Source organism: Acomys russatus, chromosome 20 (genome assembly GCF_903995435.1).
Source record: "Acomys russatus chromosome 20, mAcoRus1.1, whole genome shotgun sequence".
Classification (NCBI taxonomy): domain Eukaryota; kingdom Metazoa; phylum Chordata; class Mammalia; order Rodentia; family Muridae; genus Acomys; species Acomys russatus.
Window position 1 is genome coordinate 22,828,381 of NC_067156.1, and position 22,772 is coordinate 22,851,152.

General features: G+C 42.6%; 1 protein-coding gene across 23 annotated transcripts in view; it reads left to right on the forward strand.

Annotated features, from left to right (window-relative positions):
- Apc (APC regulator of WNT signaling pathway) overlaps positions 1-22,772 on the forward strand; it is a 101,847-nt gene that overhangs the window by 36,423 nt on the left and 42,652 nt on the right. For 7 of the 23 annotated variants that reach the window (XM_051163847.1, XM_051163836.1, XM_051163840.1 and 4 more), the window contains exons 2-6: positions 1,929-2,081; positions 9,135-9,216; positions 9,892-10,090; positions 13,378-13,486; positions 17,561-17,674. In XM_051163847.1, coding sequence (XP_051019804.1) covers positions 1,947-2,081; positions 9,135-9,216; positions 9,892-10,090; positions 13,378-13,486; positions 17,561-17,674 — 639 coding nt within the window. In that variant the 5' untranslated portion in view covers positions 1,929-1,946. Of the gene's footprint in view, positions 1-1,928; positions 2,082-9,134; positions 9,217-9,891; positions 10,091-13,377; positions 13,487-17,560; positions 17,675-22,082; positions 22,167-22,772 lie in introns of all 23 variants that reach the window. The other 16 variants (XM_051163829.1, XM_051163846.1, XM_051163834.1 and 13 more) reach the window with 4 other exon arrangements.

Genomic DNA, 22,772 nt, shown 5'->3' on the forward strand with positions numbered 1-22,772 from the left:
GAACCTTGCACATTCTAGGGCTGGAGCATCACCTGCAGCTCCCAAATTCAAAAAAGTTGTTGAATGACTTTCCAGTTACACTATTTGGTATGAAATAGTGGGAAATGCATTCTCAAATAAATGCATGAGTTCACAAATTTTGTGTAGAGCAGATACAGGTTAAGGAGTGAACGCTTTCAGCCTCCTAGACGGGTGTAAGGTGGAGTGTTCCTCCGTGAGCCAGCTCCACGCTCACAGGTTCCTCAGGAAAGGCGAGGTCATGAAATAGTCACAGTAAGTTACCTTGTCAGATCCCCACTTGTCAGGTGATTTCAATGTGCTGCTTATTTCTCCACCTGTTTATTAAGCAGAGAAATTATTAACCCTGTGCATTTCTCCTTGTCTTCAAGAGTTCTCCTTGGTCCTGCAGGCGTGGTTTACTTCTGCACTTCTCACCCCTGGCGTAAGGAAAGACGGCTTCACCAAAGATCTTGCTAAGAAGTTACTCTACACCTGTGCCTTTATAGCCCATTTACTAGGATTTTTGTTTTTCAGTCTATATTTTGTTACTGACTCCTAACAACGTTCCTATCTGTTCTATTAAAGCAGTTGGTAAATGCCCACTTACAGGTTGAAGTAATGAAGGGGCAAAAGTTAGCTGATAGATGACAACACCCAAGTCTTTGACCTGGGCTTCCAAATGCAAGTGTTCATTGCTTTCCTATGGGTGGTCTCCAGGCAGGCCTCCCCTTCTCGGGCATCAGTGACTGGCCTTGTAGAACTGACTAGATCCGAGTCCCTTGATTTGTTGTTAGGGTCCCCGAGCTGTCCCACTGCCATATTGCCATGACTAGCCAGGGCAGTAGGCAGCCTGCAGTGTTCTAAATAGATTCCTTTCCTTTTACAGAAGCATTTTACATCAAGATCTTTACATGTATATAATATTTTTGCATTAAACAATTCAGATCTTTGTTTTGTTTTTCGAGACAGGGTTTCTCTGTGTAGCCTTGCCTGTCCTGGACTCACTTTGTAGACCAGGCTGGCCTCAAACTCATAGCAGTAATTCACCTGCCTTGGTCACCCTGACTGCTAAGATTAAAGGTGCACACTACCACACCTGGCTAATTCAGAATTGTTTATACTTAATTTTTTACTCCAAAGTGACTTAGCATTAAACTAAAAAGAAAAGCTGGGCTTCCCAAATCTTTCTTAATTAATCCTAATATCCCTTGTATCTATCTATAATGTGTCATGCCAAGGACCTCTTATTCCTGAGCTGTTTCGTCTATAATGTGTCATGCCAAGGACCTCTTATTCCTGAGCTGTTCGTTCTCTTGTCTTCACTATTCTCTCCTCTTTCTTTGAAGTCTTACTTCTACAGTCATCCACTTTGCTTTTTCTAGTGTCTTTTAGCATCAGTTTGAATACAGAACATTTTTGCCATAGAATGGCTGCAGTTGTGTGACATCCTAAATCTTTAGGACTACTTCAGTATGGATGATGTTTAAAGATAACCCTTCCATTAAATAAAAGTGGTAGAAAGTGGTAGAAAGGACTCTCATTAATATTCTGGCTCTGAAAACCTATGTTATGTCCAAATGAGAGACTAAAGTACAACATCACCTAGACAAATTCTTCATCCATGGCTGTATTCTGTAAGTTTGACTTACAGGACCAGGTAGAGCATTTTTACCTGTGGAAATGCAAGGATCTTCAAATAGGACCAAGGCACTGCCTTCGCTTTAACCCTGTTTCTCTTCAGCCCAGACCCCGTGTTCCATCCGCTTAGGAAACTACTGCTGCTTGGATGACATCGCCTGGAGACCAAGCCCACAACATAAGCACCATTCCTCCTGTCCAGAGAGTTCTGCTTTCCTTGTCTCTTTCTTCAAAACAAGCAGCTACTCCATTCTCAGTAGTGAATCTCAAAATCCTTTTTAACCTTATAGGTCCAAGGGTAGCCAAGGATGGCTGCAGCCTCATATGATCAGTTGTTAAAGCAAGTTGAGGCACTGAAGATGGAGAACTCAAATCTTCGACAAGAGCTAGAAGATAATTCCAATCATCTTACAAAACTGGAAACTGAGGCATCTAATATGAAGGTATCAAGACCGCAACTTTTAATTGTAGCTTGTCCACTTTTATTATTCCCTCTTGTAAACTTGGCATTGCTGAGATGCTCTACTTACTCAAAACTGCATGTATACGCTCTTAAAAACGCTCTTAGTGAGTGAGGTAATCTGCCGAATCATACAAAGAAACCAACCAGCCTTGGTGACTAGTTCATTCTCAGTTTTTAAGTTTAAAAATAAGACCCCAACTTCATCATTCTCTTAGGTGTAGTGGAAAGGTTTTCTGTATAGCTCATAGTATTAGCGTTGTTTTGCAGTGTATCTCAAAAATGACATTGTCGTATTTAGAAAGCACAGGTATGAAGCCGAGGTGAGGGTTTCCATGGCACTTCAAGCCCAGCCAGCTTGCCAGATAGCAGGAAAAGTCAGGGAGCATTTAGTGTGTAGAGGGGAAAACCCTCCATCTTCAAGGTAATTGATTAAAACTTCACTTACTTTAACTTCTACTTAGGCAGCTTCCCACCAGATTTGGTAATTTCATAAAACTGGGGATTGTCAATAGCAGTGTTTTACTTCCGTCCCTTAAAGAAATCTACTTTGTGTTGTTCCTGTTACTTGGCTGTTTTAACATCCTATGCCTGGCTTTCCCTCTGAACACTCTCCATCCCTCATCCTTACACGTTCCTAGTCCGTCTACTGCTTTCTCTAGCGTTTCAGTCTCCTGTCTAGACGGCTGTGTATCACTGAAGAAGCTGTTCTCCTTCCTGCTTCATCTTTAGCTCCAGTGTCCTAACACTTCAGACTTTTGGCCTTCCGTACTTTCTTTCCTATCTTTCCTTTGATCTTTTCCCCATTCTAATTGCCATAAAACTCTCTGGCAATAACATCTCCAAAATACTCATTTCATATCCTTTTGGAAGTGGGCAAACTATAAACAAAACACCTGTTTTTCCTACCACTGGCTACATATCAGTGACCTAGAACCCCTGAGTCAGTTACCTAACAGGTTAAAAAAAAGTCCATTTGTTATCTTAGCGCTCACCTACGCAGTGCACTTTAAACTGCTCTACAAGCATATGGGTCTAAGAGTTCAAGGATGAAAGTACAGATACACTGGTCTGTTTAACTGGTATACTCTGCAGACCTCCTCCCGGAGGACCTGTATAGACAGTAAAGATCTGATTTGTAGTACAGAATTCAGATCTAGCTTTTAAGTTTTTGTTTAATTTCTTAATCAAATCCAAAAGATGTTTTTAAAAAAACACTTTAGAGGAGACATTTTAATTGACACTTGATCTCCATGCTGAAGTAGAGTGTCTTTCAGAGTGATCATATGAGACACACAAGCACCTACCTGGGCTATCAGGCTGTGTGTTTATTAAACTTGGCCCAGTCTATATGAAGAGTAACGGAATTTAAGGTGCGCCTGGATTCAGTGATTACTCGACTGTGTTTCTGCACACATCCTTGCATTCCGTGTGTTTCGTTAGGATTGGGCTTATGGCTTCAGCAGTTACAACCTTCAGTGAAGTTGTTTATGAGTCACTTCCTTAACGCGCTCTGCTGTTAAAGAGCAGAGCTGTGGCCTGTTTGGTGTTACTTTAATTTGTGAAAAGATGCTTTTGAAACCATTGGTGCTTTCCATGATTGGGTAGGGTTAACGTAGTACAGTAGTTATTACCCCTAAAAAACAGTTCGTAGACTTTAGGACACATACAGTCTCACAAAGCATGTTTCCTGACTTTTAACCTTCTAACCACAAAGAAGGCAAGACACACCTTCAGATTAAACTGGGGAAACCTAAAGTGTAAGCAGTAGTACCACCTGCTGGCAGAAGAGGGTACTGTCCTCTGCTGGTTAACACGACATCACTGTACAAACAGAAAAGCCGTGCGGTAACAGCCAGGAGGATGCATATACAAAAAGTTAGGGAGCTGTGAGAAGACCGCAGCTTTCAGTGTATTGAGGAAATAGTTCCTTTAGGTATAAGCTTGGTACTGTGGCTGTGTTTACAAAGAGTCCCTGTGTAAATATACCTACTAAAACATTGTAAAAGAAATGAGATGCCAAGTCCCCAAGCCTGAGATTATTGGTGGCTTTCTCTCTGGGGACATTGACTGAGTACAAGCTGAGCTTTATCTCGGCACCAGCAGACAGCTTTGCTGGGAGGAAACACACCTGAGGCAGGAGAGGAGAGCTCCAGGTCATGGCTGCCCTTGCTGTAGACACCGAATCTTGTAGGAGGTGGGTCAAGGGAAAGTCATAATACAAGCTTGCTACAGGCAGAGAAACTTTAGTTTCACAAGGAATTTGCTAGATTTTAAACTTTTTAGACTAGCTGAGATTAAAAACTTCAGCTCCAAGGACCAGATTTTTGGTGCTGAAAAGGTAAGTGGCACCAGAACACAAGCAGCAGTGGAGAACCATGGTGAGCTGCACAGGGGCTGCATCTGCTGTGCCAGACATGGCTGCTGCTTGAGGCGGATGTCACATTACGTGTCGAGGTTACGTAAGGCAGAAGAAGAAGCTGACTTGCCATATTTTCAGTCTAAGTAAAAAAAGGCATGCTCAAGAAACCCAGTCAGATTTGAATTACCTGAAAACTAAATTAGGTTCAAAGTATTCACTGTGTCTAGTACATGAGAGAGCGCAGCCGCAACAGTGGAAGAGCAAGTTCTGCAAGAAGAGTGCACGTACCCTAAGTCTGTCTTGTTTATCTACACACCATTGGCATGCCATCACGTTCCCAGAAATAAAACGGTAATCAAGAAAACAACATAGGTAATTCAAAAGGAATCCAGAAGTTGGAGTTAGTCCCGGATTCTTTACATAGATATAACAATGTCTTGAAAAAAAGAAAATTGACAAAATGCCAGAAATAAATGTTTAACAGGGAATTATATCTACCATAAAACAAATCAGGCTCTCTGACTCAGGAAACACTCCCAGAAGATTTCACCTCAGCAGTGCTCGTCTCTTCTTAATCACCAGTAGTTTCTCAGCTCCGGCTGACCAGCATCGAGTACCACAGCAGATCAAAGCATTCACTTCAGTAGTTCTGGTGTCTTGTTAATCAAAGTAACAAATGACCCAGTGGAAACGTCACAGGCCAGGCCTCTCTCTTCTGTGCTGCTCTCAACATTTCTTACTTTCCGAGCTCCTACAGAGCAGCTCACCAAGATTTCAACACTCAGTGGCTTTTTTTAGCCCAAAGTTCCATAGTCTCCCCTAAAACATGGTCCGGTCCGTTACAGCAGTAGCCTACTATCCCGGCACCAATTTGTCAGTCAGGTTACATTCCTGTGGTGAACACCATGACCAAAGCCACTTGGAGAGGGAAGGGTTATCAGGCTGACACCTAACGTCACAGGTCACCATTGAAGTCAGGGCAGCAGCTGATGCGGCTGCCATGGAGGGGTGCTGCTTACTGACTTGCTCCTCTTAGCTTGCTCAGACTGCTTTCTTTCTCTCTTTCTCTCTTTCTTTCTCTCTTCTTTCTTTCTTTCTTTTTGGTTTTTCAAGACAGGGTTTCTCTGTGTAGCCTTTGGCTATCCTAAGACTCGCATTGTAGACCAGGCCAGCCTCGAACTCACAGCAATCCACCTGCCTCTGCCTCCCGAGTGCTGGGACTAAAGGCGTGCACTACCACCACCCGGCTTCAGACTGCTTTCCTACAGAACCTAGGACCACCAACCCAGGGATGTCCCCACCCATCAGTCACTAATGAAGAAAATGTACCATAGCCTGCCCACAGCCTGATCGTAGGGAGGCATTTTCTCAGTTGAGGCTCCCTCTTCTCTGATGACACTGGATTGTGTCAAACTGTCCTAAAATTAGCCATTACTGGCTTCATCAAAATAAAAAGCATGTATCTTCTAGGAGGCTACAATAAAAAAACGTAAAACAGGCCATCTTTGACTGAGGAAAATAATTTACCACACTACATATATATTTGACAAAAGAACTTATTTCAAAATGTATAAAGATCTTCTATTATAAACAACAATAAGATACTGAATTTGAGGAACTGATCAGCAGGTGTGCTGCTGGCATCTGCAGTAAGAAGAGGCAGGAGTGCCATTTCCCAGAAGCCCAAGGCCCCAATAGCCTCGTACATCTGGCTCAGCAGCCTCAATGAGATGGAAGAGAACTGACTCCCAAAAGTCTTCTGCCCCGAAGAGTGTACTGAACACACACTGAGCAGGCAGACAGGTAGGTTTAAATAGCCAGTTTTTTGTAGCATGGCCTCAGAAATAACTCAAAAGGAAGATAAATGGTCAGACACACTAATGGACAGTAGTTCAAGACAGCCTGTCATCAGGGAGTGCAAAGTAGTGTTGCTCCTGCTCAGATAATTAAGATTTAAAAGACAATTCACACAGATTGGAATATTGAGATGCTTACACTGCTGGTGGGCCTATTTTACACACACACACAAACACACACACACATACATATCACAGCAGCAGTTTCTTTTCAAGGCAAACCTGTGATTTAGTGTTTGAACTCTGAGAAATCACCCCCAAGAGAGGTAAGTGTCCACTAGCTACTTGTACAGAATGATCATGCCAGCACTCTGCCTAGCAGCCTTCAGATTGTACCATCCAAGTGCCCGGCCAGGAGAAGAAAGAGTAAACCAGCCGTGTGTGCACATGGTAGACTACCATGCTCCACCGAAAAATAGTCAACGGATACATGCAGAAACATGGAGGCACCTTACAGATAATGGTGTTAAAGTAGAAACACAGAGACTCAAAGGGCTGTGTACTGTCTGGATCCAGGATAACGGCAGTTTCTGGGGACTGGAGATGTATTTGCCAGAGCTGAGGGGCCAAGGCTGGGAAGGGTCAGCCGTCAGGGACTGGAGATTGCTGCCTGTGCACGTTGAGCCTCGGACCAGAAGTGCAACTGGGGTTGTTTTTGTTAGAGTCGGCATAGACTATTCATTGCAAGCTGTGAGTAGTGTAAGTCAGGGTAGGTGTCATGTTAAGGCAAGGTAGCCGGATGTGAGTGAGTTGCCATGTCCAGCTGCTCTTAAGTGATGAGTAATCACTTAACAACAGACACATTGGAATAACTTGATATTTTGGAGATTTGCTACTCTTAAAACACTGAAAAGCCAGGCACGGTGGCACATGCCTTTATTCCCAGACAGAGAGACTCTGTCTTGAGGGGGAGGAAAAAAAGCTTAAAACTGTAGCATTAAATTTCACTAGTTTTTGTTTACATTGCTGCTTTTATCAATAGACTTCTGACATGTACAGAGGCTTTGGTGTTGGCCCTGAGAATTAAGCCTAAGGTGACACACATTCTCAACAGAAAACCCAGCACAGAGACTTACGTTCCACAGTTACTTACTTGCTGTGTACATGATGTACATGTGTGTGTCTCTGTGTGTGTCTGTGTCTGTCTGTGTGTGTGTGTGTGTGTGTGTATGTGTGTGTTTTGCACATGTGGAAGTCAGAGGACAATGTGTGGGAGTCAGTTCTTTCCACCACGGTTCAGATGCAGATTGTAAGTCTCTCTTCAAAGACTTAAAACATTGATTTTATTACAAGTTTGAGTCCGTCCTTCCTTCCTTCCTTCCTTCCTTCCTTCCTTCCTTCCTTCCTTCCTTCCTTCCTTCCTTCCTTCCTTTGACACAGGGTTTCTCTGTGTAGCCCTGGTTGTCCTGGAACTCACTCTGTAGATCAGGCTGGCTCAAACTCAGGGATCCACCTGTCTCTGCCTCCCAAGTGCTGAGATTAAAAACGTGCGCTACCACACCTGGCACAAATTGTGAATGTTAACTAGTTTTAAGATTTTAAAAATGTGAACACATATCAGAATCACTCCATTTTTATAGGTATTTGGAGGGGGACTAATGCTCTCAAACTAGGATTTGTGTGTCCTACGTAAGCACTCTGCTGCTGAGCTTTACTGCCACTAGCCCACTGATTTAAATTTGTAATTCTATCACCAGAGGTAGAGAGAAGCTTTCTCCCTGCCCATTCTATACAAATGTGTTTAATGGGATCTTTATTTGCATGCTCTGTTTTGCTGCATGATACACTGCGGTCTTCAAAGATTGCTGCAAGTGGTTGCCATAGAAGGAGAATTAGAATACTGGGGGAAAAAACCACAGGTTGTCTACAGTGGTAGTCTCAGCCTACTGAAGAGGTGAAGTGACCTCAGGTTCACAGTTAACCATGGCATGTTCTGTGCTCACTGAGGAGAAGTGTCCCCATAGGAGGATAGCTCCTTCTCAAGGTAGTGACACACTCTGGAGATGTTCAACATGAAGAGCATTCACCTTCATGTCCCCACACCTTCCTACCCAAGCCTAGCAATAACAGCGTGGCCTGCTCTCTGAAGGGTTATTTGTTGTCAGTTCTCACAGTGACAGGACAAGGCAGAGCAAGCTGCCCCTCCAGTGTTGGCTCACTTCTCACCAGGTCCCTTTCCCATACAGCAGCTCTGCCTTTAGTTCCAGGGCTGCAGTCAGTGCATTTTCAGAATTAAATGGCAAAACCGAGGACATGCTGGAAGTTTCGGTGGCGCGCCTCAGCACATGGAAGTATAAGTAAGTTACCAAGGAGCACTGATAAAAGTTTATAGGCGGCCGGACACAAAAGCATTGTGTAGAAAATTATTTCAAACATTATTTGTCCCTTTGGTTTTTTTTAGAACATTTTATGTGAGAAAAAAGACAGTGGCATCAAGGGCAGGGGCGGCTAGCATGCAGTTATGTGAGGTCTGCTCAGGTGTGGCATGGCACTTGAGTGTTAAGTTACTAAACTACAGACTTTGTCTCCTGGTCATGCAGGTGCAGGCCTGTGTTTTAAGTGTGTCTTAAGTGTGCTGTGGAGTGTCTTGCATGAAGACTCCTCAAATCACCACTGTAACAAATACCACTATTATTGTTATTGGGATATAACAATGAATAATAGGCAGTATATTTAATATCCAGTATAGCTTATGGCGTGTTGTCAGTGTGAGCTGAAATAGCTTTCTCTCCATCATATCTAAATGCCAAGGAATACAGATCATGTCTTCAAAGGTTCTTTAGCATTTCCTGCTAATGCACTGTGCTCTTTTCAATAGGAAGTACTTAAGCAGCTGCAGGGAAGTATTGAAGATGAGACTATGACTTCTGGACAGATTGACTTACTAGAGCGTCTTAAAGGTACGCATTTTAAGTATTTTAAAGCACTGTTTTGGACTCAGCTTAACTCAAGGTTCAGCTGACTCAGTGAGGATGCTGGCCTCAGCTCTCGCGCCCACCTTCCCCTCCTCCGCACGGGGCCTTGGCTGTTGGATGCTAATAGATGACAGGCTGCTTGCTTGTTGTTTCTGCTTCATATCATTGCCTTTACATTTTCTCCTCGAAAGTTCTGATCTATTTTTAAGATTTATTGCACTCTCCCAATCACTAAGTGTGCTCCAGTGTGCCCCATGCCACAGGCTCCGTGCAGACAGGCTCGCAGGGGACTGTCCTTTTTGCCTGTCCTGTGCCGTTTCCAATAGAGTCTGTTTAAAATGTCTTTATCACTTTGCTGCCTAGAAATTCCAGTGCCAAATAGGGACCCTGCTTAGTAATACTCAAACTAGACAAATTACCTCTTGAGTTCCTAATATTATCTACAGGGAATCTAAGGATGACATTTTATGCAATTTTCCCTTTATACACTTGTTTTCTTTATGACTCAAGCTGACCTTGCAGGGAAAATTTCAACTGTTCTAAATAATTACTTATTCAGTTGTGTGTATAAACCTGAGGGTTCAGTTTCACAGTAATGTAATAGCTTTAGGAATATTTTACATACAGTAGTTAACTACATAAGAATTTGTCTCTGTTTAGAATTTAACTTAGATAGCAATTTCCCTGGAGTGAAACTACGCTCAAAAATGTCCCTTCGCTCCTACGGAAGTCGGGAAGGATCTGTATCCAGCCGTTCAGGAGAGTGCAGTCCTGTCCCCATGGGGTCATTCCCAAGAAGAGCATTTGTAAATGGAAGCAGAGAAAGTACTGGATATTTAGAAGAGCTTGAAAAAGAAAGGTAACATTTGTTCCTTATGCAGTAAGTACTGTGTGTGCATGCGTGCTCCTCCTTAGCTGTTTTATAATGTAAGCTACAGAGGAGGGTTGGATGGCAGGCGACAGCCTGTGCCTATAGAGCATTTTCTGTTTTAAACAGCTCCCTTTCCTCTCTCCTCCTCTCCTCTCCTCCCTTCTCCCCCCCCCCCCCCCCCCCCCCCCCCCCCATTGCTGTTTCCGTCTATCTCTCACATTATCTAGCCTTGGCTGTCCTGGAACTCACTCTGTAGACCAGGCTGGCCTGGAACTCAGAGATCCACCTGCCTCTGCCTCCCTAGCGCTGGAATTAAAGGTGTGTTACCATGCTTAGCTTGTTTTAAACATGTTAATGATTATGTTTACAATAGTCCTGAAAGTGGAAAGGACTTTTCTTGACATTCTAAAGACATATTTGATTACTTAAGTATTCAAACATTGTACACATGGTGACACCTTGGTATAGTAGTGGGCATGGCTATCTTCTAAATAATCCGTACCTTGAGTAATACTCTAAATCATAGTGTTTGTATCTAGTTAAATATATGAGTGACTTACAATAGAATTTCTTTCAAATAAATTCAGTAACTACTAGATACTGTGTAAGGAACTGCACTATAGAAGGCAGAATTAACCAAATAAAATGGTTCTTTGCTTAGCATTTTCCACATAGACAAAGCATTGCTTAGCCTGTGGAGTGAGCTGAGATTTCCTGCAATGAAGTATTAATTTTCCTTAAGTTTGAGTTCTGTTATTACACATGGCAGAATCATCAAGACATTTCCAAGTGTTGTAGGACTAAGTGTCAGGTGGCACCTTATACCTAGAAGTTAGACCACACTTGCTATTAGCTTAGGCAAGGCAACACGTTCTGTATTGTTCTTCTGTAAAACACGGATACAGTGCTTGTGAAAGCAGAATATTAAGATATATATAGCAAACAGGGCCTGGAGAGATGGCTCAGCTGTTAAGAACAGTTAGTGCTCTCTAAGGACCCAGGTTCAGTTCCCAGCACTCACATGGTGGCTTACAGCTGGCTGTAACCAGGGCCTCTAACCCAACCCCTCTTCTAACTTCCATAGGCTGCACATGTGTGATACACACACATATAGTTAGGTAAATCACATATGCATAAAAATGCATATATATACATATATGTGTAATATGTAGAGGAAGTAATGCAGCGTGTTTCACTGAGAAATGAAGGCATTATTTTTGACTTGGGGTGTAACCCCTCCCCCCCCCCCAGTAAAACTCACGTAGCCATGTGGACTAGGAGGGGAGGGGAGCTCCTTTTCATCTCTTACCTGCGCCCGTCTTTATTTCTGCCCTGAACCTGGGCTGCCAAACACTGCCCTGATCCCGAAGGAGAGAGCTGGGCTCCATGAGCCTCCACCTCCTTCTGCACTTGCATTCCACGAAGAGGCAAAGGGCACGTGAGCGTGCTGGACTCGCCAGGAACGTGCTCTGGTGATGACATTAGCAGTAGAGAATTTCAGAAGAAGTGACTTTTAAAATGGATTTTACTGTAAGTGCTAGGAAGCCTAGCAGCTATCAGTAATGAGGACCTGACGAAAGTGTTGCTTTTACCACCGCTGCCCTGCTACTTTAGGGGGATGCTCTTGGCTCCTGCTCTGGCATCTTCATGTCTTGCCAGTTCCTACCCACTTACTTCCTCATGGTATCTTTGAGGGTGCTTATCTTTGAAACTGTTCCTCAGGAAAGGCAGTCTTAGCAAGAGCAAAGCCTTCCACATACATTTGTACTTGTTCCAAATGTTTCCCAAGGAAATACCAAGCAGCCTTAAAAATATGGCATCATCAGAGTGGGGAACATCATTGTGTGTGGCCCAATTCCAGGTCCCATAATAGAAAATAGTCACAAGTCTGACTATGTGAAAATCCTGATTTTTCCAAATAATAAAATTAATATAAGTGATGAATTGGAAAACAAAAAACAAAAAACGCATATGCAACCTAGTGACCAAGTTCTGCCATGCTCAGAGTAGATCCCTCTAAATGAGAAGGGGTTATAGAGCAGGTTGGTTTGCAAATTCGGAAAACTGCCTAGTCTCATACACATTAAGCGAACTAAGTTAAATCAATTAAAGTCATGATGGTATCTTGGGGGTTTTTTAATCCAGATATCTAAGACTCCAGAAATTTTGTCTTACGCTTACATTCATGAAAAGTGTAGGTTATACAGTTGGCATAACACCTTACTAGGACAGTAAGTTAAAAATGAATGCACCCTAAGAATTTATCGTGTGTGTGCTTGAACATGTATGGAATTAACTATATAGACGTTCATGTAATACTTAATATTACATGATATAATATTTATGTAATTTATGTAATATGGTGTAATATTTATATTGCAAAATATTTAAGAGGCCCTAAGTGCTCCTGAGCAAAGCACTGGCCATAGTATAGCTCCTTTATGGGTTCATCAATATTGTGAGATACATAGTGTACAGGCAGCTTTCAAGAGGTCTTTTGTTCTCATATGGAATGCCATCCCCCACCCCCAGCAGACAGGCTTGGTTTTTTAAATGAAAAAAAAAAATGTATAGGACAGCATATACACTAATAATCTGGTGTTTATGTTTTTAAATGTACATGTAATTATATATTAGTCTTCGCATTTTTATTGAAAACAACACAAAAAATTATAGCATGTATTGCTTGGGGAAAAGAGGCACACAAAACAATAAGAGCTTGTACTTTCCAGTCCTGTTGAGTTCTCTCTCAGCCACAGCCTTTTGTTGTGTGTTTATATTTGTAGTGGTCAGGTATATAGTGGGGCTGGGTCTTCAGGCATTACATAAATTCATCTTGAGAGTCCCAGCTTGTCTCAGAGTAGCTCCCTGTGGCTGTGAGCCTGATGGCTTTCTGCAGTGTTGTTGCGCAGCAGCTGACTGCAGTGCCCACCGCTGCAGCCCCCATTTCATTGCAGCTGGTCTTAACTGCTTTAGTGTGGTGTCCATTCTTCTGCTTGCTCTGAATCCTGTCCAGTCTGCCCCTTTCTCTCACCTCTTAGACTCTATGACAGACAGCCTTTGGCTGAAGCAGGTGACTGGTCAGGATGTGAACCGTCTTATTCAGGGAAGGAGCACATTTGACACTCAGATGTCAGTGACTGTAACCCTAAGTCCTTCTGCAAAACCCACGTCAGTGCGCTTTCCCTAGTTACCGCTGTCTTCCAGCAACAGCTGGTGAGGTACTCTTGGGCAGTGTGTATTAGCTTCTGTAAACTTACCTTTCTTTTAAACAGATCATTACTCCTTGCTGATCTTGACAAGGAAGAAAAGGAAAAAGACTGGTATTATGCTCAACTTCAGAACCTCACGAAAAGAATAGACAGCCTGCCTTTAACTGAGAATGTAAGTAACTGGCGCCACAGCCTTTACATTTAGTGACTTGGTCTTTGACAGGACTCAGCTTATCTATGAAGAATTCAAGACAACTGAGTTTGGCATCATTTATATAATGTAATGTGTCTTAGTCAGCTTCTAGCCTACATATATAATGCTTAATGAGTACTTTTTGTTGTAGTTCTTGCTTTGTTTTTGTGAGACTTTGTTTCTGTTTTTGACACAGAGTCTCACGTAGCCTGGGCTGACTTCAGACTTGTTATATAGCTGGAGAGGACCTAATCCTCCCGAGTCCTGGGATTACAGGCCTGCTTCACCGTACCAGCTTGCTAATTAATTTTTAGTAGAAGATAAAAATTTACTGTGCGCCAACAGATATTTATTTTAATCCCACATGAGTTTGAATCCAGATTCCACTTGGACAGCTATGTTTTTAATTGGTAGAAACATTATGCCATCTGCTTGGGTTTTCTGTACAATACAGGAATCATGCCAGATAGTTTTTAGTTGTAAGATAATTTGAATCTTACTCTATCTAGGTATAAATGCCAGGATCTATAGTCATGGATCTTACTGTGTTTGTGAATTCTGTAATCCTTTAGTACTAAAATGCACTTATGTTTAAACATTTTTAAATGGAGGCAGTGAGATGGCTCACAGGTAAAAGGGTTTATGTCTAGCTGGTGACCCAGGCTCAGGTTCAGGAAGATACTTGGGAGTAGGAGCAAACTAACTTTGACAAGTTGTCCCCTGACTTCCACATTCATGCTGTGCCATGCACGTAGCTCTGAGTCGATCCCAAGCCCCTCATAAGCTGGATACGATGGTACATGTCTGTGATGCCCAGCACAGCTCCAGAGATAAGCCTGAGACAGTGGGGACAGAAGAAAAGAGAAACTTACATAGGCACACAGAAATCATAGACAGGATGGAGAAACAGCACCCTGCAAGCTCAGCAGGTTTATTATAGTGTTTAATAAGGCACACAGGTAACAAGGAGGCAGGCCAGCTAGTCTCAGTAGGAGCAGACTCTGTAGGGGAGCCGTCTTCAAGCCATCAACATCCAGAGGGAGACGACTGTGGTGGACATTACCTATTCACACTATCAAGAGTTCACACTCAGACCAGGGGGAGGCTTTGCCCTTTCCCATGGGCCTTAGGTGTGGGGTCCTTGACGTGGCCATGGCCATGCTAACAGCACACATTTACTCAGGACTGCACATACTCAGGCCTTCCTCTGCTCCCCACATATAATCTTAGCACTCAGGAATTTGAGGCAGGGGCATCAGAAATTCAAAGTGTCATAGCTAGAGAGATGGCTCAACAGTCAGGAGTCCTCACTGCTCTCTAGAGGATCTGGATTTGGTTCCCAGCACCCACATGGAAATTCACAGTCATCTGTAACTCCAGTTTCAGAGGATCCAGTGCCCTCTTCTGACCTCTGTGGACACTGGCACACATGGCATACACACACATACACACAGTACCTGTACACGTAAAATAAAAATAAGTAAATTTTTAAAAAAATAAATTGAAGGTCATCCTGAGCTATATAGTAACTTGAGGCCAGTGTGGGATACATGAGGTCCTGTCTAAAAATAAAAGAAGAAAAAGCTTCTAAAATGCATTAATATTCTCAAGGTGTATGTTTCATCAATATTCTATGTAATATTTAAAAGGGGGAAATAAGTCAGGGGTGAGGCTCATGCTCTTAGCCACAGACTCCAGGAGGCTGGCCCCGAGGGTACTCGTGAGTTGCGGGCCAGCCTGGGCTGCCGTAAGATGCTGCCTCAGCATAAGCCTCATTCTTAGCTTCGGTTTTCACTTTCTCATAGTAGTTATGAGAGAACACAGACAGTGGAAACAGAAGGAAGTAAAGCCTTCCAAAACATAGGTAAGTCGGTCTCCTGAGTGCAGGAGCTTAAAGTGCTTGCTTTCCTTGAGCAGTCAGGGGGCTTAAGAGGAAGAGAAAGGCGCTTTTCTGACGGCGTCCTTTAGGCTCTCCCTGGCAGTCATAAAAAAGAAACACTTACTGCAGAGCTTCTAAGATAAGCGAAGAATAAGGGACCCAGAAGCATTTGGTGAGATTTTAAATTTTATGAATAAAAAAAGCACAGCATGATTTTGTTACCATTGACTTTGGAGAATATTCAAAATCTAGAGCCCCATTGTTTCTAGGAAGTAAGGGTCAAGAAAGGGCTTTGGTGTGTATTATATCTCAAGAGCACTGGGTTACTGTCAGAAGATTGAAAGTTGCCAAATAAATTCACTACTCACTGTTCATTACATGACCGCTTGAAAGAATACACAGTCGTTATGGACCATTTGTAGCATTAGTACATTTAAGCCTGCTGGAGTCCTACAGTCATGTACTGTACTTTGCTTTCTTATTGGGAAAACAAGTTAACAAGCACATCCATATAGATACATTTATCTGCTTATCAAAATATCATACCAATTACCAACTCCAAACCACATAATTACAACATGCTATGTCACACTTAGCATTTTTATTTTTGCAGGGGTGGTTGGGAAATAGAGGACAAATGAGAGAAATAACAGTATAGATTCAAAGAGAAAAAAATGACATTCAGTGGGGCATGACACTGCTTGTCTTTAGTCCCAAAAGCCCAGTACCTAGAAGACAGGAAGGCAGGTTTCTGTGAGTTGAGCTCAGCCAAGCAGTGAGGCCCTGGCCAGCCAAGGCCACATAGTGAAGCCTTGGCTCTAATAAATAAATGGCATGCAGGCCCCTCCATCTGTCTTGCATTCCTAACTTCAGTGTGCCTACAAGAGTGCACTCTGCATAGGAGTGCTTTGTTTGAGCTTAAAATGACGACAGTTTGGAGTGCTTGGGCCAAACATGCCAAGATCACACTCCTACAGAGAGCATGAGGAGTGTGAACAGTCTACAGTGCTGCCTCATCCTCTCCATGCCTCCGACCGTCTCTGCTACCTGGATGCCTGGCAGTTACCTCAGAACGAGGAGCCATGACCAGTTAACACCCACTTTTTTTCCCGCCTTTGCTTTATGTTTTGATTTTTACCAGAGTCAATGTTGATTTTGTCTGGTTTATTAATTTTTAAAATATTTTTTATGTTTTTTTCTTTTTCAAAAGACTTATTTATTTTTATGTAGGTCTCTAAGAGTGCCAGATCCCCTGGAAGTATAGTTAGAGACATTTGTGAGCTGTCATGTGGGTGCTGGGAATCGAGCCTTGGTCCTCTGAAAGAGCAGCCAGTGCTCTTAACCACTGAGCCATCTCTCCCGCCCTAATGTTTATATAGTATATATGCTTTTTTCTTATTCCATTTTCTTCATTCTCCAAATGGAATTTTTTTCTCTATTTATCCTGTACACATGAGGCTATTAATCCTTACTTTAAATCCTAAGGTTTCGGGTAATGAAAAGTTAGTTGTTCTGTGGGGGCTTTTTGTTTTATTTCTCATGTTGTCCATGTTAATATGCTAGTTTAGTTAGAGGTAGCATCTAACATAGTCCAGTTTTCCTGAACTCCTGGTGTAGCCAAGGATGACCTTGGATTTCTGATCCTTCTGCCTCTACTCCCTGAGGCTGGGATTACAGGCATGTGCCACCATGCCTTGTTCTGTGTGGCCCAAGTTCGATGAGTACCAACTGAGCTGCATCTGCTGTCCCAAATGCTAGTTTCAGTAGTTCCTCAAGGCTGTGGGGTGTTGTTCAGGGCACTGCACTTGCCTAATGTGTACTAGGGTCTAGCATTGACCTCTAGCACCACAACAATTAATTGCGTGCCCCTTCGACAGATAAAAATCATAAGGGGGCAGAAGTTAGGGCCACCCTAATGGCCAATTACATATTTTTAACAAAACAGTCTAAGGTAAAGCCATTTTTACTTTGGGGCAGCTCCATATCTCCTCAGGGACCCCAGCTAGGCCTGGTGCCAATACTTGGGTTTTAGGGTTCCTTGGAGAGAAAAAAAAATAGATCTCTCAAATATGGTGACTTACATAGTTATTTACTCAGTTTTTAATCTGACACTTGTGTGCTTTTTGGTTTCACTATTAAACAGTGAGGAATTAATATGTTGTTTGTGGTTTTAGTTTTCCTTACAAACAGATATGACAAGGAGGCAACTGGAATATGAAGCAAGGCAGATCAGGGCTGCAATGGAGGAGCAGCTTGGCACCTGCCAGGATATGGAGAAGCGCGCACAGGTGACTGGCGTACTCCCGCACTGTACACACTACATCTCTGCTCATGTTTCTTAAACTCTGTTATTCCACTATCTGTAGCCAGGGTGTGGATCATTAATGGGGCACTTGTCTTATGTACAGAAGGCCATTGCTCCACCTCTGGCACCATGAAGGGAAAAAACTGAAAGTCTGTCTTATGTTGACCCCACTTCAGGATAACAATCCCTCGTGGCTGTTGGGCAGTGTTGACATAATTGTGCCTCTGCTAGTTCACTCAGCTATTACTTTTTCTGCTTTGAATTACAGGGGGGAAAGTGCTGGCTTTCCAGAAGCTTCAGCTCCTTAGAGGTTGTTATTTCTTATCATCTAAGTGGTTTTTTTGTTGGGGGGGATTCGAGACAGGGTTTCTCTGTGTAACCTTGACTGTTTTGGACTTGCTTTGTAGACCAGGCTGGCCTCGAACTCACATCAATCTGCCTGCGTCTGCCTTCCTAGTGCTGGGATTTTATCATCTAAGTTTATGTAGCAGCATTCAGAAGTTTTTCAAAAAATAAAAATAGAAGCAGAAGCAGTCCTTGTTTGAGAAACAAACAAAGGAGGTATGAGGAGAACCTAAGCGAAGATGACATGAGGGATGAGGATGGGAATAAATCACACTAAGATCAAGAAAGAACATCAACTGGTTTTTCTGTGGAGCACCTCTCTGGACACAGATGTGTGTGCCTGGCTGGTGTGATAGCCCTGTAGAGGACAGGTGTGTGCCTGGCTGGTGTGATAGCCCTGTAGAGGACAGGTGTGTGCCTGGCTGGTGTGATAGCCCCGTAGAAGACAGGTGTGTGCCTGGCTGGTGTGATAGCCCTGTAGAGAAGGCTGGTGTGATAGCCCTGTAGAGGACAGGTGTGTGCCTGGCTGGTGTGATAGCCCTGTAGAGGACAGGTGTGTGCCTGGCTGGTGTGATAGCCCTGTAGAGGACAGGTGTGTGCCTGGCTGGTGTGATAGCCCTGTAGAGGACAGGTGTGTGCCTGGCTGGTGTGATAGCCCCGTAGAAGACAAGTGTGTGCCTGGCTGGTGTAATAGCCCTGTAGAGCACAAGTGTGTGCCTGGCTGGTGTGATAGCCCCATAGAGGACAGGTGTGTGCTTGGCTGGTGTGATAGCCCCATAGAGGACAGGTGTGTGTTTGGCTGGTGTGATAGCCCCGTAGAGGACAGGTGTGTGCTTGGCTGGTATGATAGCCCTGTAGAGGACAGGTGTGTGCTTGGCTGGTGTGATGGCCCTGTAGAAGACAGGTATGTGGCTGGCTAGTGTGATAGCCCTGTAGAACAGGTGTGTGGCTGGCAGGTGTGATAGCCCTGTAGAGGACAGGTGTGTGCTTGGCTGGTGTGATGGCCCTGTAGAGGACAGGTGTGTGCTTGGCTGGTGTGATGGCCCTGTAGAAGACAGGTATGTGGCTGGCTGGTGTGATAGCCCTGTAGAGGACAGGTGTGTGGCTGGCAGGTGTGATAGCCCTGTAGAGGACAGGTGTGTGCTTGGCTGGTGTGATGGCCCTGTAGAGGACAGGTGTGTGGCTGGCTAGTGTGATAGCCCTGTAGAGGACAGGTATAATTACTGCCTTGTCTTGCTTTACAGTGAGCATGGAGAATTTTTTAGTTTTACTTTTCTAAAAAAAAAACTTTTAAGACATACTGGAAGAATAGTCAAAGATTTTATTTAAATAGCAACTTATAGTACAAACTATTATTTGTATGGTGGTATAAATACATACTTGTTTTGTTTTCTTTTTTCTAATTTTAAGTTTTTTATTTTATTTATTTATTTTTTATTTGATTAATTTAATCAGATTACAACTCAATTGTTATCCCATCACTTGTATCCTCCCGTTCCTCTCTCCCTCCCACTTTCACCCTATTCCCCTCCCCTAGGTCTATGACTGAGTGGACCCTCCTCCCTCACTATATGGTCATAGGCTATCAAGTCTCATCTTGGTAGCCTGCTTATTCTTTCTCTGAGTGCCATCAGGCCTCCCCACCAAGGGGAGGTGGTCAAATATGAGGCACCAGAGTTCATATCCGAGTCAGTCCCCGCTCTCCATATAACTGTGGAGAATGTCTTGTCCATTGGTTGGCTAGATCAGAGTAGGGGTTCGATGTTTACTACTTGTATTGTCCTTGGTTAGTGCAATAGTTTGAGCAGATCCCCCTGGGCCCTGATCCACCTGTCATGATGTTCTTCTTGTAGGTTTCTAGGACCCTCTGGGTCCTTCTAGTTCCCCATCTCCTATATTTCTCTTACCTAGAGTCCCAGTAAGATTTCCTCACATCTATCCCAATCTACTGGTAAGTGAAGTCTTTCATGGGACATGCCTTTTGGGCTAGTGTCCAATTATAAGTGAGTATATACCATGTGAGTCTTTCTGCTTCTGGGTTAACTCACTCACTATGACCATTTCTAGTTCCATCCATTTGTCCACAAATTTTGGGATTTCCTTGGTTTTAATAGCTGAGTAGTGTTCCATAGTGTAAATGTGCCACAGTTTCTTTATCCATTCTTCAACTGAGGGACATTTAGGCTGTTTCCAGGTTCTGGCTATTAGGAATAAGGCTGCTATGAACATGGTTGAGCATATGTCCTTGTTGTGTGGTGGAGCATTTTCTGGGTATATTCTAAGGAGTGGAATACCTGGGTCTTAAGGAAGCCCTATTCCCAGTTTTCTAAGAAAGAGCCAGATAGATTTCCAAAGTGGTTGTACTAGTTTGCATTCCCACCAGCAATGAAGGAGTGTTCCTCTCTCTCCACATCCTCGCCAGTGTGTGGTATTGCTTGAATTTTTGATCTTAGCCATTCTGATGGATGTAAGATGGAATCTCAGAGTAATTTTGATTTGCATTTCTCTAATGACTAAAGATGTTGAGCATTTCTTTAAGTGTTTCTCAGCCATTTGATAGTCCTCTGTTGAAAATTCTCTGTTTAGTTCTGAGCCCCATTTCTCAATTAGGTTATTTGGTTTGATGGTGTTTAATTTTTTGAGTTCTTTATGTATTTTGGATATTAGACCTTTGTCAGATGTAGGGTTGGTGAAGATCTGTTCCCAGTCTCTGGGCTGTCACTTTGTTCTGTTGACAGAGTCTCCTGCCTTACAGAAGCTTCTCAGCCTCATGAGGTCCCATTTATTAATTGTTGACCTTAAGGCCTTGGCTGTTGGTGTTCTGTTCAGGAAGTTGTCTCCTGTGCCAATGTGTTCCAGGCTCTTCCCCACTTTTTCTTCTAACTGATTTAGTGTCTCTGGTTTTATGTTGAGGTCTTTAATCCACTTGGACTTGAGTTTTGTACATGGTGACAAATATGGGTCTAATTGCATTTTTCTACATGTAGACATCCAGTTAGACCAGCACCATTTGTTGAAGATGCTATCCTTTTTCCATTGAATAGATTTGGCTTCTTTGTCAAAATCAAGTGACCATATGTGTGTGGATTCATTTCTGGATCTTCTATTCTATTCCATTTACCAACCAGCCTATTGCTGTGCCAGTACTATGCTGTTTTAATTACTGTTGCTCTATAGTACAGCTTGAGATCAGGTATGGAGATTCCTCCAGAGGATCTTTTATTGTATAGGATTGTTTTAGCTATTCTGGGTTTTTTGTTTTTCCATATGAAGTTGAGAATTGATCTTTTAATGTCTTTAAAAAATTGTGTTGGTATTTTGATAGGGATTGCATTGAATATGTAAATTGCTTTTGGTAAGATGGCCATTTTTACTATGTTAATTCTCCCAATCCACGAACAAGGGAGATCCTTCCATCTTCTGATGTCATCTTCAATCTCTTTCTTCAGAGATTTGAAGTTTGTTTCAAACAAGTTCTTCACTTGCTTGGTTAGAGTTACTCCTAGATTTTTTTATATTGCTTGTGGCTATCGTGAAGGGTGTAGTTTTTCTAATTTCTTCCTCTGCATGATTGTCATTGGTATATATGAAGGCTACTGACTTTTTTGGATTAATTTTGTATCCAGCCAATTTGCTGAAGGTGTTTATCAGCTGTAGGAGTTCTCTGGTGGACTTTTGGGCTTCACTTACGTACACTATCATAACATCTGCAAGTAGGGATAATTTAACTTCTTTCTTTCCCATTTGGATCCCCTTGATCTCCTTTTGTTGACTTATTGTTCTGGCTCGAACTTCAGGAACTATATTGAAGAGATATGGGGAAAGTGGGCAGACTTGTGTGGTCCCCGATTTTAGAGGAATTTCCTTGAGTATCTCTCCATTTAATTTGATGTTGGCTATAGGCTTGCTGTATATAGCCTTTATTATGTTGAGGTATGTGCCTTGTATTCCTGATCTCTCCAAAACTTTAAACATGAGTGGGTGTTGGATTTTGTCAAATGTTTTTCTGCATCTAAGGAGATGATTATGTGGTTTTTTTCTTTCAGTTTGTTTATATGGTGGATTACATTGATGGATTTCCGTACATTAAACCATCCCTGCATGCCTGGAATGAAGCCTACCTGGTCGTGGTGAATGATGTCTTCCTTGTATTCGTTTTGCAATTATTAAGTATTTTTACATCAATGTTCATAAGAGAAATTGGTCTGAAGTTCTCTTTTTTTGTTGGGTCTTTGTGGGATTTAGGTATCAACATGACTGTGGCCTCATAGAATGAATTTGGTAATGTTCCTTTCTATCTTTTGGAGTAGCTTGAAGGGTGTTGGTATTAGCTCTTCTTTGAAGGTCTGGTAGAATTCTGTGCTGAAGCCATCAGGCCCTGGGGGTTTTGTTTTGTTTGTTGTTGTTGTTGTTGTTGTTGTTGTTTTGGGGGGGTTGTTTGTTTGTTTGTTTGTTTTTTGGTTTTTTTTTTTTTTTTTTTGGTTGGGAGACTATGAATGATTGCTTCTATTTCTATAGGAGAAATAGGACTATTTAATTTGTTTATCTGATCTTGATTCAGTTTTGGCAAGTGGAATCGATCAAGTAAATTGTCCATTTCCCTTACATTTTCAAATTTTGTGGCATATATACCTTTAAAGTAGGATCTTACGATTTTTTGTATTTCTTCAGTGTCTGTTGTTATGTCACCCTTTTTATTTCTGATTTTGTTGATTTGGATAGTGTCTCTCTGCCTT